Source organism: Lepisosteus oculatus, chromosome 9 (genome assembly GCF_040954835.1).
Source record: "Lepisosteus oculatus isolate fLepOcu1 chromosome 9, fLepOcu1.hap2, whole genome shotgun sequence".
NCBI classification, from domain to species: Eukaryota; Metazoa; Chordata; class Actinopteri; order Semionotiformes; family Lepisosteidae; genus Lepisosteus; species Lepisosteus oculatus.
The window spans coordinates 4,011,403-4,031,543 of NC_090704.1; the positions used below are offsets into that span (position 1 = coordinate 4,011,403).

At 39.7% G+C, this 20,141-nt stretch overlaps 1 protein-coding gene across 1 annotated transcript in view; it reads right to left on the minus strand.

The window, feature by feature from the left end:
* Positions 1–803: 803 nt before the first annotated feature.
* st6galnac3 (ST6 (alpha-N-acetyl-neuraminyl-2,3-beta-galactosyl-1,3)-N-acetylgalactosaminide alpha-2,6-sialyltransferase 3) overlaps positions 804–20,141 on the minus strand; it is a 97,809-nt gene continuing 78,471 nt past the window's right edge. Inside the window, exons 4-5 of the mRNA XM_006634764.3 lie at positions 12,333–12,440; positions 804–7,854 (exon numbers count right to left, since the gene is read on the minus strand). Coding sequence (XP_006634827.1) covers positions 7,665–7,854; positions 12,333–12,440 — 298 coding nt within the window. The 3' untranslated portion in view covers positions 804–7,664. The remainder of the gene's footprint in view (positions 7,855–12,332; positions 12,441–20,141) is intronic.

Here is a 20,141-nt window from a genome sequence, read left to right on the forward strand (position 1 = left end):
CTTCTTCTGTGGTACTACAAGGTACACTATGTTATACAGTGTTATACTGTCCAGTTTTTAAAATTAAAAACTGACCTTGGGTCCAATCTGCGTGGATTTTTGTATGTTCTCCCTGTGTTTTTGCATGGGCATTGTCTGGATGATCAGGGTTTCTTTTCACAGCCCAAAAACAAACTGGGAGGTTACTTACCTTGATCTTAGCCAAAAGCAAACCAAACTTGTAGGTTAACCGGCTTTTGGCAAAATTATACCTGGTCAGAGTGTGTGTGCCTTGTGGTGGACTGGCTTCCTGTCCAGGGTCCTGCCTTGCACCCATTGCTTGCTGGGATAGGCTCCAACTCTCCCACGACCCTGAATTGGAAGAAGCAGTTAAAAAATGGATGGATGGAAGTTGACCAGTGCCTCACAGGTTGAGGACAGGCACATCTTGATGCCTCTGCAAGCCTGCAGGCACAAGAATCCGTCTTCCAGAAAACTGAGTGAGCCCTGGCCAGCTAACCGTGACCTTAGCACAGTTAAGCTCGGCTCACAGTGTGCCACCGTTGGAAAATCCTGAACATTACCGGAGAGCAACATGACCCGGATTCAAACCAGGGACAGCAGGACCACCGGGCTTACTCTGTGAACTGAGCAAGAGATTTTACTGCTTCTTCTATTAGGGAACTATATTTCTACTTCTTTTTCATGTTGGCATAAAAACTTGTGTTATACAAAATATATGTAGAAACACAGTACTGTATGTGACAACACGTGCCTTAGCCTTATTTAGAATGAATAAAAACCACAAGGAGAAATGACTTTTCTCAGGTTGATTTATTCTATAAACATTTTGAGCTGTGAAAACTGGATGTGCAAAAAGCACTTACAAAGCTTGAACTCATAAAGCACAGGCTCCTACAGCTGGTCCTGCAGGCTCACAGGCTAGTGCTACGTTTTGTTCCAGCTCAGCTCTCAGACAGATTTACCGCTGAACTCTTAGCTGACTTACTGAATTAATATGAACTGTTTAACTGTTTCTGGGTTTTAAATATGGTGGAAGTCCCCTTTTAAGTATCGCATTTCATATTTTAAATCCCGAACTTCTTAGCAGAAAAACAACAACATTCTAATTAAACAACTTGTTAGCTTAATTAAGTCTGGAATTAGGTAATGAAAGTCAGCTGGAACAAATAGCGGGCGTGTGGGCCTCCAGTATCAGGATAGGGACTCCTGTCATAAGGGAAAAAGTAACTTCATACAATGCCATATGATAAAGCTGTAGTACAATTAAAAATAATATGCTTAGTGTTTAACATTAAGTGCTGTGTAACGGCATTATTAAGCAAGAAACAAACTTCGGTACAAAATGATGCGCAAGTAGAAAAAGTACAAAAAATCATCGCATGACACAGTTAACAAAATCCAGCAGTTTCACAACAAAACCAGAACAAACGTAAACAGAACTGCACAACATATACATGTCACAGGAAATTCAGTTGAAAATTAGAGAGCAATTATTTTGTCACAGAATGATTTGTACAGTTTTTACACTTTTCCAAATGATTTAAACCCTTCGTCGCTATTTAATTGTAAATTAAAAGCACTCAACACCTCTTCTAGTGGACTGAAACTGATGGAACAAACAAAATCTCTGAAGACTCCGCCCTAAAGTAATATTCTTAATTTCAGCAAGTAATGAACATCCAAATTCATTTGAGGACCTGTTCAGTTTGATGGCCTAGTTATTTTTTTAGATTTTGAACTGAAATTAGCTTTGTATGTTTTCCTTGCCCTGCCGTTATTATACTGTAACACACTGTCAAGTGTATCTTCAGTAAGGGAATTTGTCCCTATCACATAAGGTCTCATTTTCAACTCACAAAGAATTAACATTGAAATGACTTCATTTACTAATTAACACTGTTTCAGAGGTGTTTTTTTTAATTCAAAGGTCGAGTATTTTTTTTAACCACTCAGCAGGAATCTTCTTAAGACTACTTCGTTTTTTCTGTCTCTCCTCATCAAACCAGATTGACACTACACAGAGTAAATGGAGCTAATATTGTTACCCACAAGCATCCCATGGGGTGAATACTGAAGAGCTTGTATTAATTTCATCTGAAAATATCAAATTAAAAAATACACATAAGGTTTGGGGAAACAGGCACTTTACAAAGCTCTTTTTTCATAATGTCCTACATATTAATTTACATTTTAATGAGAACCAAACAGAATTTGCATAATGGCTGTCTTTCATGACCCAAATGTTTTAAACACATTTGCAAAGCAAAGAAAACAGATGCACCTACAGTAGGTCTTTAAGCCATTTGTTACTGTAGAAGAAAGAAAGGCCAATACTGTTTATTAGGCTGATCCACTCTTGCTAAATCTACAGTAAGTGAACAGACCAAGGACAGAAAAATAAAAAAGTAAAACCTTATTAATACTATTTCTAAAATAACAGAAATAAAAAAAGATTCTAAACACCAAATAATATTTCATAGAGCTGGCCTTGAGGTTTTCTAAAGGATACATAAACCAACCTTTTCTCAGCAAATTTGAACCCTTTCTTTTATCCCCCAAATCACTTTCTTAACTTTTTTCTAATTTAATTTCAGTATTAGAATTGAGCAATAATCATTAGTTCATTCACAAGAAGGTAATTTTGTTATTAATATATTCTGCAGTTTATTTCAATTTCATGAAGTTGAGGTAAAAAATATATTATCAACCTTTCTTTAATACCTACAATGTCAGACAATAATCAGCTGACACTTTAATATCTGAATATGATCAGAGAATTACAGGGCGATTTATTTACTATACTTTGACTATTTAATACTTTACTACTACAAACCTTTTCATTAGTTATCTTTTAAATAAACTGGAATTATCTGAATCTCTCAGGGCTATTTTGTGTTTTTTTATATTGTAGAATATTCTTACATATTCTACAATATATTCTGTAGAAAATATAGAATATTCTATGTTCATTAATTTATTTAAACTTGAATTACTTATTAAATAAGCACCCCCAACCCCCTTCAAACTGGATTTTAAAGGGTGTTGGAGATATTTAACCTAGAAATCTAACCAACAGAAGAAAACATTTAATGTTCTTTCATAAACGCTCTCCAATTTTAACAATTTTCAAGCTGGCTTAAAGTTTTTCTGTTATTTTCTTAATAACCGTCTTTTAAGAGAGAGTAGTATAACATATACAGTATATGTTTAAATACCTGTAGTTGTGATAATTAATATGAACTCCCGATTCGCACAATACTCCTATCACAGACAACAGGGAAGGAAATTCCTGTGAGTAAAAAAAATTACAGTTTAATACTGAACAGCACTAATACTAATCACAACGTCACAGTTTTTACCAAAAACATAAAACCTTCCAAACCTAAATACCTATTAATGAGGTATGGGAGTACCTTTTACAATATTTTAAGATCTGTGGAAGAGTTTTTGGTGAATTCTAATATATCAGTATGGTGTACTGTATGCCTTTAAGAGTACCTTAGTGCATCTTTTGATGATTGTGGTGGCTTAGTAAAAACTCAGACACGCACACAACTATACACAAAAAAACTGCAACAGAGGCATTTGGCTTGACAAAAGACGCACAAGACACAAAGGTCAAACCCGAACCTTAAGAACCTTTTGAACTGAATAATTTTTTCCTGCTCAAAAATGTGACAACAAAAAATCGTGTCATTTAGCAGAAGCTCAGGAGGGAGGTCAAATCTCACACTTCTGTTCTCCTACGTACCGTATAGATACTCAATGACCACCCACAACTCTGCAAGGATCTTTTCTAGCCCCCCTCCCTCCATCTTCCTCCTTGGAGCTGCCTCCCTGGTTCATTCCTCCCAAGCGAGGAGGGTTGTGACAGGGCTGATCTTCAGCCAGGCAAATTAATGCCCAAGTATAAAGTACCCTTTATATCCTTGGCTCCTTTCATTGCTATTAGACTTTGACCAAAAATTGTCCTTAACCCTTTGTCTGTCTGTTTATCCAGGTTGTTCGGACATGTTTTTCATAGGGTGGAATTATCTTGTAACGAAAAACAGGAACTGTTTTCTCAACGTTTGCTCAGTGAAATGTGAGCCAAATATTTTCTCTTTAAAGCCAATGTCATTGCGCCAGTTAAAGTGTTAAAACAAAGCAATGACAATCCTTTAGAAATAAGAATTCAAATTTAAAGCATACTTTAAAAAGACTTGTCTAAGTTTGTTGTGTTTCAAGCAGCACTGCTGTTGAAGGCAGGAAGCAGAGACAGATTCCTGCTTTTGATGGGAACACCACTCAGAACCACTTAAAACTAAAAAAAAAAACAGTTTTAAAAACAAGTCAGAATCCTTGTCACAGGCACTCACACAGTTATTTCTGGAACTCTTCTGAAGCACAAGAGAACACATCAGATTCAACAGCTTGTGGGAAATTTGTGTGATATTAATACCGTGGGATGGTGGGCAAAATTCAATGGCTGACAATTTCAAAGCAGGACGATTTTTTTTTTGTTAGCAGCCTAAAGACCAAAAATAACCGCAGGTGTTGAAAAATGCAAAGAAATACCCATTTTCTCTGCTGGTTTCATCAGCGAGCTCACATGCTTGTGCTGGGTTTCATTTTGAAGGCAGTTGTGTTGAAGTGGATCACTCAATAACTAGAACAGCAACACTTACTGTGTACAAGGCTTCAGCTTTTCTTTCCAGGTTTATCGATTGAGTGGAGGCTCACCTGGGGCTTTCTGGGGGTAAGAGGAGGTACTGCACAAATTAGCTTCTGATACATGCATTTCACAGTTAATTCAGCTTCAGAAATATTTCTCTGTCTTTTTTTCAATGAAACAAGCCTACATTTCATCCATGTTTATCCCAGTTTCTAGAACTGGACATTTAGCTTTGGCTTACTCATATACAGGAAAGCCCTGGCTCGACCAGGTAACATTATGTCCATGGGTCACTTTCCTCCCTAGTAACTTCTACGCCTAAAATGAACAGTGATGGAAAAAAACCACCTCAATAACACTATAGACTGCTGGCTGCCTTAGTGAAAAATGAGAGTTGGAGATGTTTCAACTTTTAGTCACTCATCAAATTTAAATTTCACAAATGTAGGAGGCGGAGTGATGTGAACTGTGATGAGAGGTACGTGTTACATAAATTGTTCCTCATGGGAAGCTGTCAAGACAACAGAAGGCAACAGTGAAAGGCAGATTGGTACAGCTGCCAGATGTTACAACTGTAGGTAGATTGAACTTTAGAAAATGTACAGAATATAAGACATGCAATAACAGAAAATGAAAACACTAAATAGCAAAAGGATAAATGAAATAGACATTCATGACTGAAAGGTAAGAGAATAAAGTATACAAAAACCACAGGATGAAAATAATCTGCATTTTGGCCTTTTTAGAAGGTTAGATACATTAATGTGCAACACATGACTCTTTGTTGTGCACAGGAAATAGAACAACAGCAACGTCAGATTTTGGAAAACTTGAAAAAGACAAGTTACTGATTGATGCGTTTTCATAAATAGAAAATCTAATCTTGGTATTATTACTTTCTGTGCTAAACTCAATAAGGGAAAAGTATTCAAGTGCCCTACTTAATAGGGACAATACTGTATATACTGTACAGAGAGATCAGAAGCGAGGAAATGCACTGAACTCTTACAGCAGACAACATAATGGAGGCACATTATAGAAACAATACAGTAAACAATACAGCAAAAGCATTGAAAAACTCCCATTGTTACATGTGCTGCTATGCTATACTACTATGATCACTACTCCTAAAATGACGAAAATAACTGGATGGATACTCTGTTGTTTTTAATCTAGCTCTAGCCTAGAGCAGATACAGAGTTTAAGCTTGCCCCTTAATCAAAATGGCACATTTTATAACTAAACAGTGACTGAAATACTTTCAAGAAAAGCTTTTTTGTTAAAGGTGTGCTTGTCCCTTCCTTGTATGACTGATATATGCTTGTTACCAAGTAGCGTATGCAGAATAAACAAAGGAAAAACCTAACTACGTCTGTGCTGTTAAATGAGAACATATGGACTAAGTCATTTGCCCTCTGCGCTGTAGCAATTAAAAAAAAGATGTTGGTCTCACTCTCTTACTGTCACCAAACGTTTCGTACTGATCAAACAGAAACTTCAAACTTCAGTTCTGATTGTGTCTGGAGCAGAGCAGAGAAACGTGCACTAAGATCCCGAGTGAAATATGCATTTCATATTTATCATGGAGACCCACAATCTCAGATGTACCATGCACAGGTTGAAACCACAAGGAAAGTGCGTTTCTTTCAATAGTACAGCTCTCTTTTTCACCCCCACAGACTACCATATGTTGGGATTTGGGATTTTCATGGAATAAAAAACGATGGAAACCTAGAGAGAGTGGAGTACAGGACACATATGGAAACTGCTTTCTGAAATAATTAATAGTGTAAGGCAAACAAACAGACCTCTGGCCTTCAGGGAGTCACAGAAGGCAGCCTTCTGGTGAAACCTCTCAGGATCGTGGAGCATTCTTATCCAATCGGCTGAGACTGCTGACAATCTGAGGTTCAGTGGTGGAAGCCAGAATCAGAGGTGCCTGATGTCATTCTGATGTCTAGACTGAGGCTCCCCAACTCCACGACATTGAGAGCAACAGCCCAGCAGGCTTCAAGGTGTCCTGAAAACATTGGCGGTATCAGACCTGTACAGGAGTACTAAATGGGCCAATTACAGACTGGATTAAGCTAATTAAACTACGTTTCTGATGTCTTTGGTTGTGGATGATTTAAACAGACCTATAGGGCAAGATATGGGAAGACCTGGTTTAGAAGAAAAGTCTGTTCACTTTGCCGGGGGGAGAAAAGAAAATAATTCTTTATGGCATTTGAGCTCCTGTATACAAAGGTTTATATTTGAAGGCAGTCAATCGCATCTTTATTAAACTAGATCCCTGGAACAATTTAGAAAGGAGGATCAGGCTCCAAGGAATTAAGATACCGTAAGAATGGCTACAAACGAGGAAGGTCATGTTAGTCCCATCTCGCTTGTTCGGTAGTTAGTATCTAATTAATCTAAGGCTCTCGCCGACTGATTTCTTGAAAGAAGCCAGGGTATCAGCTTAAAGTTGGGGAGCTTGTTCACGACTCCTACAACCCTCAACTCACTCCAAATAAGTCGAGTGCGTTATCTTCATTTCCATTCTCGTGAGTAAAGTAACATTGTCACAACTGACAGTACTCATAGTGACATAATAAAAACAAACGTAGCAGCAAAAACAGAAGGAATGTCCTAGACTTGATGACACACTTGCAGACACTGCATATCCGTAACGCCAGTGACTTCACTTTGATTTTTCAGTCCGGAATCTGACAGTTAATTAAATGCATGTGAATTGCATCTAATGATGCAGTTTAAAACACAATTCAAACGTGATTGTCCTTTGGAGACTCCCTTTCTCTCTCGAGAAAGGACTTTTTCAATGATAACTATGGGCACCCTGGTGAAGGTCCCAATGCAGACTCGTTGCATTTTCCTCCTGTAAAAAAAAAACGTCTATTGGCTCCTGTGTTCAAGTGAAAAAGGAAAAAAGAAAAAAACGTCCAGTGGTAGTAATCTTCAGGTGGTGCTGATTGTGATGAAGCTGCTGTACTGTAAGTGACCGTTGTCACGAGACCGTCCACGCTGGGTGTGAGAATTTAATGGCATGCGTTTTGGCCCATTTAGCAAAAACCGATTTCTCTGTAATGAACCTGTGACCTCCATAAGGAGCAGTTTCATGCAAGAGGTACTCAGCACATTCATCCCGGCTCCCTGCTTCATAGTAATGGTAAGGGACTTTTCTGTAGCCATCGGTCCTGTTAGAGACAGAAATGTGAATGAATAGATGCTTTAAACCACAGTGTTAACAAAGCTTCACGCATACTGCACAAGCCCTCAGAATTTCTCGCGGCCAATTCCGGGCAGTCCGTGTCGATTTATAAGCTTCAGAAAGTTCATTTGAACGCTACTCTTCGTTGTTAATGTTGGGCATACAGTGAATGAGGAGTTAGGGTGAAACGGTTTCCCCCAAAAGACAAAACACAAAGATACTGTACATACTGTAACCACACAATGCCCCCCACACAGCTTAAGTTTAAAAAATCTACAAGGCTACACTTTTATATACCAGAACCTACAGCACACTTATTTGAGTAGATAATAATAATAATTTCTTACACTTATATAGCGCTTTTCTGGACACTCCACTCAAAGCGCTTTACAGGTAATGGGGACTCCCTTCCACCTTCCACCACCACCAATGTGCAGCATCCACCTGGATGATGCGACGGCAGCCAGAACGCTCCCCACACACCAGCTCTCAGTGGGGAGGAGAGCAGAGTGATGAAGCCAATTCATAGATGGGGATTATTAGGAGGCCATGATTGGTTAAGGCCAATGGGAAATTTGGCCAGGACGCCGGGGTTCTTTTCGAGAAGTGCCCTGGGATTTTTAATGACCACAGAGAGTCAGGACCTCGGTTTTACGTCTCATCCGAAGGACGGCACCTGTTTACAGTATAGTGTCCCCATCACTATACTGGGGCATTAGGACCCACGTGGACCACTGGGTGAGCGCCCCCTGCTGGCCCCACTAACACCTCTTCCAGCAGCAACCTTTGTTTTCCCAGGAGGTCTCCCATCCAGGTACTGACCAGGCTCACACCTGCTTAGCTTCAGTGGGCTGCCAGTTGTGAGTTGCAGGGTGATATAGCTGCTGGCTATATCACTCTGCTAGATGTACTTTAGATATCAACACCCATACTATATATCTATTAATTTTCATATGCATACTGTAAATCCCCATGTAACACCCTTGAAATGAGAAGTGACAAATAACAAAAGATACTTTTCATGAGTGTTATTGGTGGCTGTACCATTGCAACCATTCTGTACTGAGCTCACCAAGCTCTACCTAAGGACTACAACACTGAAATCAATGAGTTGCTTTTGTTTGTTTCATCTGAAGTCATAATACTAATACCTGTGACACAGGAGGAGTTATATACAGCAAGGAAGTGTTGATTATTTAAACCTACCAGAGAGATTAGTTTTCCATTTGCAAAGGTGTGTCTTTAAATGGCTTGGAGTTTTGAACCATTTCTAGCTTTGATAAACTATATTGATAATGACAAAATGCCACAGGAAACTGTAAAGTTATTCTAGCCAGAGAAACATATCAATTTTATCTGCATATAAAACTATTTTTAATTGGTGTTTTACATAACGCCTCATTTTAGATACCATAAAAATAAGAATGTTTCTAATTTTCCCATTTAAATTAAAGGATTAATTGAGCTAATTTATCTTCCCGATGTCTTGTGTTGTTGATGACTTAAAGAGACCTCAGAAGGTGATAACTGTTCTGTCATTCTGTTCTAATTAAAACACAAAACATCTCTAATGGATCATGTAAACAAACCAACTTCACAGAACACACTAAAGTTGCAGCACTTATTTATTCAAGCAGGTTTGAATGACATTACAGTAATAGCTAAATTAAGTTCCTAGATCTGCTGCAACATTAGTGTCAGTTCTGACACAGTGCTGTTGCACTTTTATCCTCTAATACAATATCCTACAGCACAGATATTTCGCCACTCACTCCTGCATTTTTATTGACATGGCTTTTAAATAACGGAGAACCACTTCAGAACAAATCAACTATCCCTTGTATCCTCACTGAATGAGTAAGGGAAGAGCCTGATTGAAACAATTTAACTCAATTAAAAAGTAAAGCACATAATTCTATTTGCAATGCTAATTTTAGGTCATGCAATGACAAGGAAGATACTGTACAGTGTGTTCACAGGACAATATGTTTTCTATTCTGTACCTTCTCCAACTATGGGACAGTTTAAGAAAAGACTATAAGATTATATTTTATGCATAATGTTTGCTTCTGAAGTCTTAAAGTCTGGAGAAAAATAACAGTTAACCTTACCTTAAGAAAGGGTAGACAAGATGTCCCACTCTACTAACAGTGTGTATTACATTATAAAATTATATATTGATATTTTCTTTATTTCTTTACCACAGCATTTGCCAAATTGAATGCTCTTTTTAAAACGTGTGTTGAGGTACGCGATATAATTTTATAATGTAGAACAGTAAAAAAAAAGATGTCTACCCTCCTATAATTCCCCAAGGCAAAGAAAAAATAGAAAAAGAGGCTGAAAAACCTTTCTCATCTCAATGACATTTGCACATCAAAAGCATACTGTGTGGTACCCAAGACAGAATTTCACTTGATTCTGGGTAGAAAATAAAGGTAAAAAAGAAAACCTTTGCTTACTTCTTTAGATTGCCTTGGTTATTAATTTAACAGCTATCTAGCTATCCAGTAAAGATAAATACAGTATAGCACACAAAACACAGATCAAAAATTAACATTAACACCACTCTATAACAGCAGTAAAGTCAGTGCCTTGGTTTTGTGTCACGTCATGTTAGCATGTTGTAGCCTGATCTCGTCAGATCTCTGAATCTGAGCAAGGCTGGACTAGACTGCTGCTGTACATGTGGTTGGTGGACCAATAGGGGGCGTTCTCCCTTCTGGACCTGAATTTCCAAACCACTGCACCCGGACGGTGACTTGGGACTGCAGGAGGTACCATTTTACAGACAAACCATTCAACAGGCCCCGAGTGCATGTTCGTTAAATATCTCATGACTGTTTAATAAGAGTCCTTTTCCTCTGTGTCTTGTCTGAATTTTACCCTGGGCGCAAACTCTCCCACTTCCCTTAAGGTTACCCTTAATTCAACAGGTGCGATAACTCATTTCTGACTTCTCCACCTGATCTATCATGGAGATGGGCTGTTAGTTCACAATGGTTGCTGCGTGTCACACAGGCAGCTGCTGGAAGTTCAGTGTTGGATGAAAAGGATCGCCTCTTTCCACTTACATGGAAAGTGCTTTGCGATTCTATGCATTGAAAAAAAATATTACACTAATCACTAATCACTAATTAACTCAGACTAAACCAGGTCTTGGTTAAATCGGTAAGTCTGTCCTCCCAGAGAACACACACAAAGAGAAAAAAGGCAAAAAAGAAGACTCAGAACAGATATAAAAACATAGGAAATGCAACTGCACTGTGAGAAACCTCTTCTAAAAAATGAAAAGTTATATGAATCTAACCAGGTAGTTCTGAGCACTAAGAGGACCAGACTGCAGACTTTAGGAACACTGATTTCCTATTTGTAATTCAGGTTTTAGAGAGTTTTAGAGAGTGACTTAGTCTATATTTTATAGGACATAGGTTCCCTGTTTTTCCCTATAAAATACTGTATTAATTTCTTACATAAAGTGAAAATTCTGTTTTCTGTGTCTGTAGAAGGCATAGCTCTCACACTCTTAGATCTGAACTTAATTGCAAACATTTTCTTTGTGCTATATATTGAAATAAATACTTGTTTTGTTTATGTTTGCCACCTGGTTATTACCTTTTTACCACTGTGCAAAAGAAACAAAAAATCATGACTATAGGAGGTGCAATTATTTTTACGTTTTAGAATTTATTTGCATAGCAAGTTGGTGTCAGGATCAGATATTTGATTCAATTGATATTTTGTCATTTTAACAACCTCAGTATGTAAAGGTTACCAATAAGCTTTTGTATCAAAACCAGTGTACTGAAAAAGGCTTCATCTGAATTATTTTATATTCTCAGGTCAGTAAAAAAGATCAATTTGTGTTATTTTTCCATATAAATTGCATAACAATAATTAGTATTTCAAATAAAATCAGCAAGTAGTTTAAGGGAGATACTCATTAACTTTTACGAAGATCGGCTTCAGAGAGGTCAGGTTGCACTTTGTCACAAGAGATGAAGGCATTTCTGCCCTCTTTTATGAATGAGATCGCACTCAGACAAAAACATGCCGGTGTGTGATCAAACAGGGACTGACTGATGACCTGGCTTCGCATGCTGTCTGCTTGCTGCGTGCATTGTTTTATTATCAGGTATATTTAAACCTGATAACTTGCTGGGTGAAATCCTTTCCTAACAGTACATCAAGGTGTGTCAGCTAAGGTTAATGCCAAATGCCAAGGCATTTTAAACATGTTTGTCAGCCTTGGCAGTTTATTACCCCTTCATGTTGACTTATCTAGAGGTAATTACTGGATTTTGAGCTGGTATCTATTAGGAAAACACAGCAGACAGGTGAACACCTTCTGAGAATGAAAATACTACGACTGCCTACCTTTGCATCTGTCGGTCAAGACCTTTCTAGATGCGACAGCTCAAAGAGAGTACAAAGAGAAGAAAGCGAAGGTTTGTGTTCCATTACCTGCAGTAGGTCTCATTAATCATTCCGTACACGTGGATTTCGCGGCAAACATCCATAGCGAGGATGAGTGTAAACCACCCAGTGCTGAGGTAGGATCCCGACTGTATTCTGGAAAAAAAAGCAGCAAATTTGTAATCATGCAGGAAAGCACGAGTACTTTATCAGAGGGATATCATGTATTACCCATGACATGTGGCATTACGCTAGCTGTCAAACCTGTCAGCAACCCACAATTACTGTGAATTATTTATTAGGGATCTTAGGCTTGTGCCAAAACTCCAGGCTGAGGCTGTGCACGGGAGAAGAAAGACACCAAATGTTAACCAGAGTCAAGCAGCATTGTCTTTGTAACAGCAGGAGGAAGTTCAATCTTACATTTTCTGAGAATGAGCAAAATGCAGAATGCAGACGCACAATGAATGGGAAGGCAATTAAGGGGAATGTATCAGGTCTGAACAAGGAGCTTTCTTTTATTAAAAGGCCTGTGATGGGAATCCAATTTGTACCTGTCAGAATTGTTCTCAGAATCAGAATAATATCATAGTACTCTTAGGCATATTCTTATTACAAACAACCTCGGTATTTAAGGACAGGGAGAAATGAAACATTTTCAAATTCTCGAAGTGGCTATTTTTTCCTTGTAGACAAGGAAGGGGAAAAATAGTTAATTGATCATCCAAAAAGTGAATGTGTTCGAATCAATACAGTACATGCTTTTTTATAAGTTCTGTTTTGTAGGTCCCCTAGTTGCTTTTGAGTTGCATTGCAAGCACAAGTTACAACAAGTCTGGGCATATGGTTTAGTGAAAATATATACTAAAAATTCTGAGCACTTGGTTATTTTTCATATGGAATTATTGACTTTTGATGAACTTGTTTCTTCTGTTATGACTCTTGCACCAGCACAGGGGTGGCTGAGATCTGTGAGCACTCTCCTCCAGAGTTCATGTGACCCTACGGCTCTGTAGTTCCCTAGGGTCCATATGGCGTTTGAATATGTAGATGCTGAGAAAAAACAACAACAAATCGGCAAATTATCACACAGGAGTGTCTAAGTGTCTACTCCCTGCAAATCTCCATTCTCATGCAATGTACAGTAGCATTCGACACTGAAATTCAGCCCCAAAAAACAAAGTACTACAATCGATAAAATAATAATAAAAAAAATCAGAAAAACATAAATCCATCTTTTCCGAAGCGGAGGCAAGCAGCAGCTTGAGTATTCATCACTGCAGTCGTTCTCCGCTGCGTTCTTTCACAGAGGAATGCTGCACTGGACTTTTTTCAGACCCAAGTGAAGGTGATTACAACTGACTCTGTAGAAAGCTGCCAGGCGATAAAACTGAAATGAAGACGGGCGGAAAATGAATGTGGACAGTTTGAACAGCACCTGAGTAAACAGTGTGCTGCGCTTTTGTTCTGGAGCTAATGTTCCTGTAATGCTACCTGCAGAGCTACAAATATAAATGTAGCAGCTGTACTGTATTTCACTGCGTGTTATTGAAAAACACCGTGCTCGATACCCTGATGACCGGCCCCGGTTGCTGTACTCTTAGGTTTCTGAGAGTTTTCACTCCAAGTCTGCCATGCAGTGGAAACCACCCCCCATCAACAAAAAAAACTGGCATGATGTTGACATTGGTGACCGTGATAGGTAAGAACTTGCAACAGACAGCGATAAATAGCTGCCAATTCCACTTAGCTTTAGTTTAAATGACCTTGGGTGTTGCACAAAAGATTGAAGTCTTAGTGCAAGCAGATCCCAAACGTGCCTTTGAATAAAACCAAGAAGCCTGGTTTATTTGTGGTGCAGGGGGCTTTTTTTCGCATTTAGATTTTTACCTTGTATGGTTTAAAAAAAAAATTCCCTTCAATTATTTCTCTCGCTAAACGCTTATAATGTCGAGGTGTCGTTCCCTGTTTTTTATTCCGGCTCAAATGATTGATTTCTCCATTAACCACTCCAGCCAACTGAGCCATTGTTTTCCTGCAGCAAAAGCCCAGGACTGTAAGACCAGGACAGATTTTGAACCCCTGTGCTTTTGCCTCTCTGTCTTACTCATAACTCAGGAACAGATGTGATGCTCGCTTCAGGAACTGCTGTGAAGTACAGCAACAAACAGCAAGGAGCTGGTGACAATGTGAGGTGCTCCAAAGATCATGTCATACTGTACATTTTTACACATATAAAACCCTTTTTCAGCTTTGCTTGCATACAGTAAGCATTCTTAGGACTAATTGCCCAATTTCTTACCAATCTTTGCGATTTTCTGTTTAAAAAGATTTACAAAACATTTCAAAGTGACTCGCTGGCGCTGACAGATATATTCATACCCCACTTGTTTAGAAACAAACCTTCTGAATCAATACAACATTAAAATCACAGAGATTCTGATCAGAGTTGTTTTGTGTTAAATAAAGATAAGGTACTTCAGTGGCGAACTGAAAGAGCACACCATTCACAAAATCAGAATTGTGTTTTTCTATTCCATCCTCTATGTCTGTCTTAAATAAAAGCAGTAAACAAACTGAAAACTCGAGCTAGAGACAGCAGGTAAAAAAAAAAATAACAGACAAGGCACTCCAACAATTTAGTTTTAAATAAGATTTTTACTAAACCTTCACCAAGTGGCACCAGAAAATAAGATCAGGCTCCGAGGAGACAGAAAGAATTTCTCTCATCTTAAAACCATACGTGATGTGTCTCCCGCTGAAGGACTGAATTAAGGGAGCCCTTCAAATAGCAGCACACAGCTCAGTTCTGCAATTTAAAAGCTCTGTAAACAATTCCATTTCATCATTCCCACCAGCCCTGCCAATTCTCTGTGCCACTGACCCAGGTTGTCATATGAGCGCAGTCTGAGCCCATCATTACTGTCGCCTCAGATTTCCGAATCACGGGATGGGTTGTGCAAAGCTGGAACAGAGAGGTACTTATTTACTGTATGCTAAGGGTTGTAGGAGTCTAGAACAAGCTACCCAGCCAAGTTGTTGAAGCTGTTTACATTCTTACTGCAGACGCTGTTTAATCTTGCTGCTCTACAGCCAACATGAAACCAACACAGACCTTTTACCCCTGCTAAACTTGTAAAATGTCTACACAGGCACCATTTTGCAAAAAAGTTGCACTGCTCAGGGAACAGCATCGCTTGACAGGCCTGAAGGAGCACCATGCTTTTTTAAATGACAACCTTCTGGCAGCTTGGAGGATGCATTGATTTTAAAAGCTTCAAAAAATGGAAAAAAAAGACAACAACAAAACAATCTTCACCCCGCGAGAGGGGCTGAATGTCCATGATTCTGTAAAGCATTTTGTCAGGGATTTGTGATTCACCGGTTGCTAAAACTGGTTCTGCAAAACATTTAAGAGTCAGTGAATTTATAATTCTAAGGGAAAAAAACAAATCTTGTTTGAGAGGCTTTACTGTACTTAGCTTCTAATTCTTAATAAAAAAGATCCCGTAGGAACGTGGCAGATATTCTAGCTTTCAGTCTGTATTTATCTGAAGTCAAAGGGAGAACGGCACTGCTGAACCTCTGGGGATTACACTGGAGCCAGCGCAGAAGATTTATATTCAACCAAGGACAGCAGTTTATAAAGGAGCCCCTTTTTAAGTTCACAAAGCAGAGCGTGAATATCGCTGTGCCCAATTGTAATTATCTTAGCATGACTTAAGTAGTCCCCATCATTAATAAAGGTCCTATTGTCAATCAAGATAATGGAAGCCATTTTCTTGCTCAGTATAACCAATTACATTTTTATCATTTTCTGTTATACGCAGCCACTAGTTATTTAGTCAGAACAGGAACTCTTTCAAATGCCTTGTTTTTCGAGAGAGGCGCTGCAGTAATACTTATTATTGAGGTGTAAAATTTAGCTGTAAATCTAATTTTGATATTCATTTTTAGTACTATTCTGCTATACTGGAACTCAGACCTAAACGCATCCGTTTGCAGGCAAAAGCACAGAATGTTTTAACAATAAGAAAATCTGTGTGTATATATATATACACAGTACAGTAAGTAGGGTTTGACTGCTGTTCCACTCTGGTCAGCCGCCCTGCTTGACAGCGTCAGTCTTGGTGGATGGAAAGTGCAGGAAGACGCAGTTGGGGCTCAGCGACAGGTCAGCTGTGGCGTGGGTCATGTGACCTGGCTGCCGATCTGCCCAGCCAATAAACCTGAGCGGTGCTGCTACAGCTCTAGCCTCAGGGATGGAGAATCTTTCAGCCTCTGTGATGACTCTTCAATTGAGCTCAGCTCTTGTGATGAAGTGTGTGGTAGATCTGTGATACAGGAGATTGTACACTGGAGGCTAAATCCCAAACGCCTGCTCTCCGCTCACAAGAAAAACCCAGTTTCTTAAAGTAAGGATGGTTGTATGTGGTTGTAGTCAAATGTCCTCGGAATCATAGAATGACTACAGGCAAATATTGTTTTCCTTGTTTTTGCGACGATCCCAAATAATTGAAAAGTCATAATAAATTGAAACACTCAAGCAGGTTAGCCAGGAATGTCAATATAGCTATGCAGATCAGTCACAACATCTGCAGCAGCTGTTTCAAGACAGCGTAGATGACAGCAACTTTTGAGAAGGTCGAATCGGAGAACGAGAAACCTTTCGGCCCGAATCTCTCTTTTCCTGGAATTTTGAAAAGGCCTCTGTCTCGTGTTTATGCGTTTGAAAAGAAAAAAAACAAGGCGCAGTTTCAGATGACATCGCTGTAAACCAGAAACAACTCTTTCTCCAGCTGCAATGGTACCAATGTCTTCCCCAAGGAAGCACCTATTGGAATTCATATGGTATTCAGGATTGAGATAGGAGGGAGAAAGCTAAATAAATGGTAAACAAACACTGTAGGAGTCCTGGATAATACTGCCCTAAGGGTCTGGATGGGCCTCATTATTTTAAATTCATGGCATTTGAAAATAAAGCACAACACATGGCCATGTGAGATAAAAAAGTGCCAATGGAAGCAAACGACCTTCACAGGATGTTAACCACATGATTAGAGACACCAAACTCATACACGTACAGCTAGTCTACAGCAGGCTAGACAGAAAACAACATAATGTGGTTTGTAAAAAAGGGAAATACTCATGCCAGTGACTTAATACAGCGGTTATCAAAAGTATTCACCCCCCTTGGACTTCTTCAGATTTTATGTTACAGTACGGAATCATGATGTATTAAGTCGGACTTTTAGCCATTTATTGACACAAAACTGTCTACAATATATTGTCAAAGTGAAAACAAAATTCTACAGATCTTCCAAAATCCCAATTAAATACATTATGATTCTATATTGCAACCTAATAAAAAGTAAAAAAAGTTCAAGGGGTTAATACATTTGACACCCACTGTAAATGACAAACTGGTGAAAAAGTAACACATATGGATAAACTATAATTACAATCCTGTAACCAAAAACCTAAATCTGCTTGATGAAGCCAGAACAGGACTAGAGTCCTGAACCACTTCCTGAGAATTGGGACTGAAAAATCCTAAATACATCGTGAAGGGTTCCTAAGGCCAGGATTTAGGAATCAAAGGGAAGAGCAAACATTTCCAAGTGTTGTGAATTGCCTTCAGCTTCAAATGCGTAATCCATTTCTAGCACTCCATGTGGAAAGACATCAGGGCTAGCCTCAGCTGCTTGGCACACTTTGTAGCACTGAACTTGCATGGGCATTAGACAGCTCACTTGAGAGTGCTGTCAGGGGTTGCACGAGGAGGTGGCTGTGGAGATGCAAAAAAACACCAAAAGCAGCCTTTTGTCAAGAGCTGGACCGAAGTGAAGCGCAGTTCTGAACTGGGGGACCGCACAATGGCTTCATACTGACTTATCAAGCATTCTTCATGATCTCAAACTCCTTGCCAGTGCATTTTGAACAGCACTGCGTATTCAGGAACAGCGTGCGGACTTTCAGACAGCGTCCCTTGCCCCCACTACTGGAGGACCTACAGGAGCTCTTGCGTGCAGGCCACTTTCTCCCCCACTGCTACACGGCATGCGGAGAACTGCTGCTTGTTTTGTTGCGTTAGAAAAAACCCAACAGCAACAGAATCTGCGCCCGCTGTTGATTTCCCAAGGGGCAGACCAAGCCTTGCACTCTGCTCCCCGAAACAGGGGCTCATTTCAGCTGACACCTTCAGGTAGTTGTCTTTAGCTGAACACGGCGCCAAGCTGCACTCGTTCCTGGCAGCGTTCCTCTGACAGCTGCAGTGCTCCAGGCCGGCATTTTTCATCATGCCCTTTCTGCAATCCCCCTGAAAACGTTCCACATGATACAGACGGGGAGCCTCCAGGCAGATTACTTTCTTAGCCTCGCTGACATTTGACATAAGTTTTGGTCTGCGTAAAAAACAAATCTTGTTATTCAAGAGGAATCACGACACCCAAGTATTCAATGTATTAAGAAGTGTTTACTGAGTGTTTAGTCATACTGAGATTTGGCTTATTCAGCTTGGCGGAGGGCCAACCCCCCGGCGATGGGCCGAACAGGCTGAGACCCCCCTGCACAGCGAGGAGTGAACCAAGAGGTGGAGGAGCGATGCAAAAGGAAATGGGCTCGTGCATAATATTTAGCGGGGTTTTTTTTTAACTCCATCGGGAACGATCGCACGTTAGGGCAGCAGAGGTGAAACGTGAACTTGGCTCCTTGTCATCCCTCTCGGATTCTTGTTATAAACTCCAAAGACCTCATCAGATGGTGAGTGATTACCAAAATAAATACTTAACCGTTCGAATCCTTCACCTCTGTCAACACCTGCAGCACACGAGCATCTGAAGAAATGATTCCCTTTATTTACAAATCATATTGGCCCAATGTTATTGTGCTTTCATTTTTAGAAACAGGGAATCTAATCTTTCTCCCCCAGGCGTACATTCGGCTTTGCTGCTTCATCCCATGAAAAATGAAACATTGCAACGCTTTTTCTTACATTCACTCCCTTTTCTTTAAAAAAACATGGGTTATTTTACTTCCAATCATACAGAATGTATTTTCGGGAGTTTTTTTTGCCTGTATTTCACGGCAGGGTACTTTCCATGCTGATACGGAAGTCAGAAGGAGGAAATTAATAATTTCCCAGATTCCTCTTTCTTCCATTTGAAGGCTTGCTGGCATTCTGGAACCTATCCAGTTACACACATGAAAGAAGGGATATATTAAAAAGCAAGATGTCAACTGGCAAGAAAGAAATCCAGATAACCTATTTGCAAGAAAATCGTGCTCTCCTCTGAGGAAACGCCACATTGAAACAAATTCCGTCTCTGTAACACACTTTGCAACTGCGGACAAAAAAAAAAACTATGGGAAGAAATGAAGAGGAAAACAACAATTGCAAAAACACACACAAAAAAAACACAGGGAGAACGTTGAACAAAAGTCTGCTGCAGTCTTTCCTTGACAAACACTCCAAGGAAAACAATTTGACTCCTGTCACCCCAAAGTGTTAAGAATGGCCGTGATGCAAAAGAAACAATTACTCTGCAAACTTACATAATTATAATGAAAAACCTAGTCATAAGATAAGATCTCTTTATTGTCCCTATACAATTTCTTGCATTAGGAATGTGTCTTTTCACAGACCCCAGCTTGCTCTCCATGAGACACACGGGCGGGGAGAGAGAAGCTGGGGGTCAGAGCACAGGGTCAGCCATTTATACGGCGCCCCTGGAGCAGCTGGGGTGAAGGGCCTTGCTCAGGGGCCCAGGGGAGTGGGATTCCTCTGCCGGCTGCGGGATTTGAACCGGCAACCTTCCACACAGGCACAGATCCTGAGCCACAGACCCACTGCTCCGC